Raw genomic sequence first — 9,065 nt, 5'->3', positions numbered from 1 at the left:
AAGAATATCCATTTCAAAGTTTTCACAGTGGGTTACAATTAGAAAGTGTAATATTGCCTTTTGTTAAACTGGTAACCATGGGTATTGAATTGGCATGGCCAGTACTTATCTCTTTCATGCGAGATTACCACCAAATGCAATACAGAAATGAACTGAAATGCTTTAACCATAACCAATGATTTCAGCAATTTAAACTAGTATCAGTCGTCTGCCAGTGTTAACCCCATAAGGCTAACACTAAAATGATGTTTTAGAAAACAATTAGAGGTTCTCCCCTTTACGAATTCAGGTTTTGTGCATTACATATTTAATATCAATCACAACACACATGTCCATGGAGTCACATCATTTATTTTGCAAAACATATTGAACAGGAGAGTGAAAGATGACAATAAAAAGCCATGACTATTCTTAAAAACAATCTTTAAATGACAGTCCACAAGTAATTAATGATTTGCAAACCCACAGTTTTTTTGTTAAATAAAAATGTACAAATCAAATATCTTAGAGAATCAACCCTTAAAGGACTGAAATCACACTACTGTATCTCCTTTAAGGCATATGAGACATCTACTGTGAATTCCAGAATGGTTGTCTTGATCATTAGTTCATTACTAATTGCCACATTTCCTCCCATATTACTTGACAGTGCTGTAAATTATTGCCAACTTTTGTTCAATGTTATTTTTCTTTTGCATATCTTGCTGCATATATTTGGTTATGCTAGTCAAATGCATGTGAATATTATCACCTCTCCCCAGAGAATGAATTTGCTCCTTCCTTTTGGATAGATGCAAATACTAATTTAAAAAGCTTAAGGTGTGCCAGCCTTTGTCTTAATAAGTCTGGAATACAAAAGATGTTAAGGCTATATAAAGTTTTTGCTTGATCCCCATTTGAAGCCCTGCATCCACTTTTGGATATTGTACCTTCGGAAGCTGACCTTGAAGGAAGGCTGTGCTCAAACACCAAAGTAATAGTGGAGCTGAAAAGACTAAATCATAGGACAGGCTGCATAGCCTAGGATTATACTCCTGTGTGCATCAGAGTAAGGAGGGATTTGATTGAGGTGTTTAAAATAGTAGCTAAATAACTTGACAAGCGAGCTAGAGAGAAACATCCTTCTGGTGAGCTCGTCCAGAGCAAGAGAGGCACTAGAAAAGTACAGCAGGTCAGGCAGCATCCGAGGAGCAAGAGAATCAACTTGCTGTGCTTTGCTAGTGCCACACTTTTTGACTCTGACTCACCAGCATCTGCAGTCCTCACGTTCTTTTCAGAGCTAGGGAGACATAACATTAGAATTAGAGCAAGACCATTCAGTGTTGATATCAGGGAGCAATTCTTCATGTAAAGGGTAGACAAAATCTGGAATATTCTCTTCCCCAGCGAGATATTGAGGTTATGTCAATTGAAAGTTTCAAAACCGATAGATTTTTGATAACTGTGTCAAATGTTATGAAGCAAAAGTGTGTAAATTACGTTACAGATCATCTGTGGTCTAACTAAATGATGAAACAGGCTTCAGAATGAATAGCACATTCCTAGGTTCCTTCCAACGACAGTAATCTTGCCCTCGAGCAGCATAAGCATCTATTACACGTAACAGCAGATTTGTAGGGCAACTAGCTTTATCACTCTTGTCTGTAGCAAGTCCCTGAAAAAGCTCCATTGTCTAAGAGTGAACCACCACTAAACCCACCCCTGGCTGACACATTGAACAGTGGTGGCACAGACAAGAACACAGTGGATCAATGGAAAGCAAATGTGGCTTCGGTACACAGATTTAGTTAGTCTGGATGTGTTCACTCAACCCAATGATTTCCTTGGAGAGAGGTTTGTGTGCAACATCATTGTAATCTCATTGTTGCTTGGGGTTGGATGTGTGCATTGGGAAGAAGTTTAAATGAGACTGCATGAGAAGAATAAGGGCAAAAACATTAACAATCATTGCAGCCAACCAATTTCCTCTTGTGATTAAGATCCTCAGTCTAGCCTGGTGCTAGGTTTTACTGGCATTTTTCAGGCCAGTAACGGGATTCTGTTAAACATCTGCAGATCAACACAAAGTACAGTGATTAACATTGATGCTGCTTCTTCTATTCCCTTCCTTAAAAAAACCCTGCAAATGATCATCCATCTACAGGCAATTCATAGGCAAAGTCAGTTCTGGAAGGGTTAACATTGTTTACTGTTAACATGCAATTTCAACCGTAATGCTTTGCACAAATAATAATAAATATTCCCATATCCTACAGCTACCAGAACTACCAAGAAATACTAAAACTTTTTCAACAAGACTGATTTTATTTTAATGCTCTTCCATCATTCGGTGATTAAAGTAACTGTTTAATTAGGTGACGCTCTTTTGCACACTGTAACTGCCTGTGATTTGAACAGATTACTGTGAAACAACATTTGACAAATTACAAAGCTACTTATACCTTCTGAGCACATAAACAGCACAATAAGCTTTCCCCATAATCCCCATTTTATGGTGCAAAAAACCCCACATCTAATATACATAGCAACTTTCATTGTTTTACAAGCAGTCATACAGCAGATTTATGCATTGGTTTTTACAGCTTTGAGTGACTAGTTAGATAATTCTACATACAGTATCCAGAAACAAAACTCCATAAAAAGTCTTTATGTTTGTCTTCCTTAATTTGCTAAATGCTTCCTTAGATTGTCATGTATCCAGAGTGCCTGGAAATTGTGCATGTTACCTGATTATAACATAATAACAAACAAAAGGCTCCTCCCTTCATGTCACAACATAGTAGCAAGCCATTTGGTATTAACTCTGAATTTCTGGGTGGAGCAGGTAGTTCTTCAATTTTTCAGTGTAATCTGCAGGTACAACTGCAGGGCCAATGTCAAACACTGTCCATTTCTCTCATCAGAATATGTTGCTGCATACCTGAAATGACCCTAGAAAATTCAGTTATAAGACACAGTAATGCTCCATAGAATTGAACAAATTATCTTATAGAAGGTAAGATTTGGACTCATAGGATTTTAGCAGATTGTCCTACAAGATTCTTTAACAAGGGCAATCTGTAGTTTAGTCTAATTCAGAAATCAAACATACAATATTGAAATAGTATATCAGATCACTTCTAATCAACTATAAGTATATAAGCTTTATGTATAAAATGTATGTTACATTTTCAATACATTGACTTCAAACTACTCTACATGTGGAATACATGAGCTGCACACATAACAGCATTCAATCCTTTTCAAGTTAAAAATGACCTACTTTGTAAAGAATAAATACAGTTTTAGGTGACTTGATAACTTAGGCGTAAAACACCTGGTACGGTGGCATTAATGCCTGGGCTGTTTGTTTCTCAAATCTGTTTGGCACTCTTACCAAGTTGAAGTGCCTCTTTAATGTGAGGTTGTGCACTATTTCAGGGAGGCACATCATTGGGTGAGAGATAAGATTCAGCAGTGTCACCTTTCCCACTGCAAGTGCTTGTTCCTTTTCCCTGAATCCAGGGGCAGTGTCACAACTTATAAAGTCATTCACAGCACAGACCATGTGTTTTCCGCAGTATTTTTTTAAAATAACGGTTTCCATAAATCATCACTCCACTGAGAAGTGGCCTCCTTGCACTGCAAAGTACCAAGGAATTTCAGATTTCTGGCACTGATCAGGAGCGAGTGGGATAAAACTGGCTTAAAAGATCAGTGAAAGCAAAACCTACAGTATTCATTCAGTCTATTTTCTGTCTGGCATTTTCAGATTAGTGTCTGACATCATTAACTCCAGAAAGAAAAAAAGATGATTCTGGCTTGCCACTGAACTTTGGTGCAGTTGGACTGTCCACAACATTCAATCCTAAAAATATACCCACTTTGTCATTCCACAACACAAACATTTATTTCCAATGATTGTAATTTAACAGCACAGAGAAGCTGCCAATATACAGCTTTGTACACAACTTATTTGAAAGGCCTGAATCACTAAGTGCATACAGGTATTAGTACTGCAAAGCAGTCTTGTGTATTTTGATGTATAGGCTCAACATGGACTAAAAGCAGCGACTATATACATCCTGACTTCAAAGCCACTCAAATGTTGCCTTGAGGTGCTTTCTAAAGCTGGTGCTCCCGGACATAGGGGGAACTGTCACCTGACACTGAGCCCTGCTGGTTTGGTGTAAAGTTTGCCAGGGGAATGACCTTCACAGGATCCTCGTTGCTGCAGTGTCTTTCCGAGTTGCTGTACAACTGCTGTCTGCCACTGCCTTGGCTTTTATCAATGTCATCCTTGTTGTTGGCTCTCCCCAGAGTATGCCGCCCCTCTGACCTGCCATTTCTGCCCCAGCTCTGCTGAAATCCGATAGACGGCAGGGGAGGATTCGGCTGCTGGTACTGGGTCAGCGATGGGGGCATCCAGCAGTTGTCAGAGTGACCAAGGACCAGACACTCCTGCGTGCAAGTCTCCGAGGCTTCAGTCAGCACTTTCTGAAGAGACACCTCGACACCTGCAACATAAACACGATAAATAATGAAGCTGTTTAGCAGATCAATGCGGATTACTAATTTGTACAAAAGAAGTGACAGTAAAATCGTCAAAACAGAGAGGAAAGGTGCTACTTTGATGTTTGAACATTGTGTAAAAAGTCAACAAGACAATTAAATAGTGCCTCATGCCACCAAGGACCCTTTGTTATGTCAGGGTGGAAATAGGCTGTACTACATTACTGAATATTTACATTTCGAGATTTCCAGCAACATCAAGTGTCTGCTCATATCATTTACATGTGTCGCGGCTTGGTGTCAAGTTTAATCAATCTTGCATTTGTTATTTACATATCTACACACTATGGTGCTGACAGTTTGTAGGACCAAGGTCATTTAAGATAGCAAACCAAACCCATCCACTCTAATTAGCAAACCTGCAGTTACTTGAATTAAAAACAAGCTGGACAGGGAAAAATATGCTTCAAGTGTGGTCCTTAAAATGAATGCACTCAGACCTGTGGGATTTAATATAGGACGTAAACTTTACAGCACAGAACCAGGTCCTTTGTCCCAGCAGGTCCATGTCAGTATTTCAACTGTCAACATAATCCTGTCAACATATCTTCCTATTTTTTTTATCCCTCATGTACTAGTCCATCTGCCCTAATGCATTTATGGCACTCACCTCAACTACTTCAGCTGGCTGTAAATTCCACATGCAAATGTTGGAAGTAAAGATCTTTTGCACTTTGAATAAAGAAATTGCATCTGAATTCTTTATTACAATTATCTTTGGCTCTCTTATAGTTATGATCCCTACATAAAATAATACAAAATATCAGCATTCGCTTAATTTTATTTTCCTCTTTCTCTGTCTCCTGGAGGTACTTTCTTTGACACTAGCAAAGATCCAGGTTGCAAATGGTTCTCCTTCACTGTACTGAATAGGCCATTCCTCAACTAGGAGACTGGGTAATGAGCATTGGAGAAAGTGAGAACTGCAGATGCTGGAGATCAGAGTCGAGAGTGTGGTGCTGGAAAAGCACAGCAGCTCAGGCAGCATCTGAGGATCAGGAGAATCAATGTTTCTGCATAAGCCCTTCATCAGGAATGAGCATTACCAAGATAAGTGGACACTGTGAATTAACAAGTTCAACCGCATCCAAAATCAATAGGTGGACCTACAATGTATTCATCATTAAGATTTGATTTTTGCAATCATACAACCTCCCAGCTTAAGTGCAAGGAAAAATATCATAAATGCTGAGGTTTAAGGGAAGAAGTCACAATTACCTGTTCATACTTCAACAATGAAGTAATCTGCAATTGTGGATCGAATAATCATGGTGTCTACATAGCAAAATAATTATTTAAAACTCCTATTGAAATTATGTTAAATTAGTTTATGCTACATTCATGTTTGCACCAAGAATATTTTAGCTGTACATCACTCTCTATTGATGCTTATACGATAGGAAGATTACAAATATGAGAATCCAGATGCAGGGGCAGTCAGTAGCATATTGCGATTAGGTCAACATGCTGGCATCACCTGTAGAGACCAGGACTGTTTACCTGGTAGCAACAATAACATTATTTCAATATGAAAGACTCAGTTAGACTGTAAGAGTTGTTGGGCTGTAGCTGCCCAGTTTTTAATGCTTTCTCCAGCACTATATGACCTTCAGTCCAACTTGCAGGTTGTCATAATGAGCTTGGCTCCTCAGGCTGGTGCAATACGAATAGAAAATGTCAGTAACCAGATGACCTCTTGTGGCATGACTCAGGGACAAAAATAAATTAGGTTTCTGAAAGTCTCTCTTAATGTAACTGATTCTGTTTGCACTGCACTTTAAATTCTGATTCCCTTTGTCAAAGTTTTCTGTTTGTCTGCCAATCTATCTATTTTTTGCTTGTTTTGCTTCTGTATCTTTGCATAAGATACTGAGACACTTAAAAATTGAAAATCAAATTCCTCTAGCAGGCCTTGTGCAGAAGAGACTTAAAATACTGAATTGATCTAATGATTTAATCATTAAATGGAAAAGCTGCAGAATATACGAATGTGGTGGAAATGGGAAGAAATGTTGATTAAAAATTTGGATTCACTGTTGGCATTTTTGACCTAACACATTTGTTGGAAATGCTCTGGGATTAGGTGAAATGTTTTCTACACACCTCACCAAATGGGAACATTTTTTGTTTATTTCAACAGTTTGGAAACTGAGGGAATGATATGTGGTCTTAATTTTACACCCTGCCCAATTTTGCTCTTCGATGAAATCATTGTGGAATATGGGACAAGGTGTGAAATTGGTGTTCCATCTGATCCAGTAAAGTTCTGACCGGGAGAGCTTGGTTCAAATTGCTCACCCCAGTTTTTGGAGCACTCATATAATGGCTTAAAGCTGATATTTGGCCTTCTGACTGGTGTCAATAAATGGAGCAAACTTGGAACAAATAACACTGTAACAGCTATGTGAGGACATAAATTGATTTGAAGGGATTTCCAAATGAGTAAATGCTCAGGAATGTGGAATGTGTCACAATTTATTTTTTGTTAAAAAGGGATTACTGATAATAATAATAATTTATACCTGCCAGTGTTAAATAAATATTTCACATACATGTAAATAAACTTCATTCCTCCCTGAAAAGATACTTTGTGAAAGGGTGTTGCGAGTGAGAAAGCTTGCTAACAAGGAACCTTTGAAAGCACTTTGAAAAAGACAGAAAGTGAAATGAAGCATTTAATGGTAATAACAAAGTATACCCTAGTGGAATCTCCATTATCCACTACCAGAGTGTGGACTCCTGGTGGATAATGAAAATTGCTGGATAATTTGAGTGTGTCTGAATTTTCCTAACTGCATATATGGTATAGCAATGTATTAAAAATAAATTGAGCAGAGTGCAGGCAACAAAGGAAACATTGTGAGGCTTCTACTCATCAAGGAAAGGGAATTCAACACAAATGCCGAAAGTGGCTGTGCAAGTCGATGTTGTCTCTCTAAAAAGTCTAGTGAATAATCAGGGAGGTGGATAATAATCAGTGCACTGGATAAATAAAAATAGTGCCTCAGGGTGATTATGTTAGCAGATAAATATCAAAAGGTTACTTTAATAATATTTTAAAAAGCAAACAAGAACCACACTAATTAACGATATTTTTAAAGCTTCACATTTGTTAAGTACATAATGTCTTGAATAACATGTAGAACCAAAAGAAGTTGAGCTGTTTAATATTTGGTGAGTATTCCAACTCTTGTGCATTGGTCTGTTCATGCAGCATTGTTTTATGGTTCCTTTCATCTATAAATGTGATGAAAATTTGAAAAGAAATCAATGTGAATTGCATGCACTGAAGGGCTATGATCAGTAGGAATTCTGAAAAGCCTATGCATTATACATAGCCATTACACCAGATCTCGCTCTCAAAACAACAGCTCCACTGCCCTCATCATATGATACATTGGCTTCACACTAGCATAAAAATGAAACATTACATTATTTTCTGAAGCAAAGACTTAATATCATTGCAAAATCTGTATTGATAATACCTATATCTTTGCCAACAAAACAGTCAGAGCAGTATAGGGGAGAAATAAAATCGATATGTACTAATATGCATATAACATAGGTAGCAGTAGGGAATTAAGGCTTCTCCAATAGTTTAAACAGACATTTTCTCCATGAAATGAAACGAGTAAGATTGCTTCTGTTTCTTTCTCTGGACTTTGTCAAGTTTCTGGATATAATATTGATGCTGATGGCCTTCCCCAATGAATAACATCATTCAGTGACTTCAAAAGCAAAATTTAAAGATTCCATTAGATTTTATTCGGATTTAGTGTGGAAGTGATTCCTGAGGTAAACATGGCCTTGTTTAACGTTAGAGTTGGACAAGCTTAGGAAATTAGGAATTAAGTGAAAGACTAATTCTTGGCACAAACAATAATGTGCTTCCAATGAGTTAGGCATCCAATATCAGCAGAAACAAAAAGGAACCCTGAAAAGTGTCACAGAAGACATCTAAAAATGCCTTTTATTGTTATAATTTCTTGATACTGGGAGTAATGTGTGGTGTTCTGTTAAATTATTCTGAGATCCTAGTCTGCTCTGTATCATACGATATAAGGAAAGTTAATCGAAATCAAATTGACAGGTTTGACTCTTGTAGGTCAAATGGGGCTAAAGGTAGATCAGCCTCTGACCCCAGTGTCTTGCATCCTATGATCCTACAAAGAAGTACAATAGACAATAGACAATAGGTGCAGGAGTAGGCCATTCAGCCCTTCGAGCCTGCACGCCATTCAATATAATCATGGCTGATCATTCCTAATCAGTATCCTGTTCCTGCCTTATCTCCATAACCCTTGATTCCACTATCTTTGAGAGCTCTATCCAACTCTTTCTTAAATGAATCCAGAGAGTGGGCCTCCACTGCCCTCTGGGGCAGAGCATTCCACACAGCCACCACTCTCTGGGTGAAGAAGTTTCTCCTGAGCTCTGTCCTAAATGGTCTACCCCGTATTTTTAAGCTGTGTCCTCTGGTTCGGCACTCACCCATCAGCAGAAACATGTTTCCT

General features: G+C 38.1%; 1 protein-coding gene across 5 annotated transcripts in view; it reads right to left on the bottom strand.

Annotated features, from left to right (window-relative positions):
* Nucleotides 1–340: 340 nt before the first annotated feature.
* Nucleotides 341–9,065, bottom strand: part of pcdh11 (protocadherin 11) — a 738,007-nt gene continuing 729,282 nt past the window's right edge. For 4 of the 5 annotated variants that reach the window (XM_043704504.1, XM_043704503.1, XM_043704505.1 and 1 more), the window contains one exon: nt 341–4,496. In XM_043704504.1, the coding sequence (XP_043560439.1) occupies nt 4,105–4,496 (392 nt within the window). In that variant the 3' untranslated portion in view covers nt 341–4,104. The remainder of the gene's footprint in view (nt 4,497–9,065) is intronic. The other variant, XM_043704509.1, reaches the window with a different exon arrangement.

The sequence above is a fragment of the Chiloscyllium plagiosum genome, chromosome 15, assembly GCF_004010195.1.
Source record: "Chiloscyllium plagiosum isolate BGI_BamShark_2017 chromosome 15, ASM401019v2, whole genome shotgun sequence".
NCBI classification, from domain to species: Eukaryota; Metazoa; Chordata; class Chondrichthyes; order Orectolobiformes; family Hemiscylliidae; genus Chiloscyllium; species Chiloscyllium plagiosum.
This window is presented reverse-complemented; position numbering and strand designations above follow the sequence as displayed.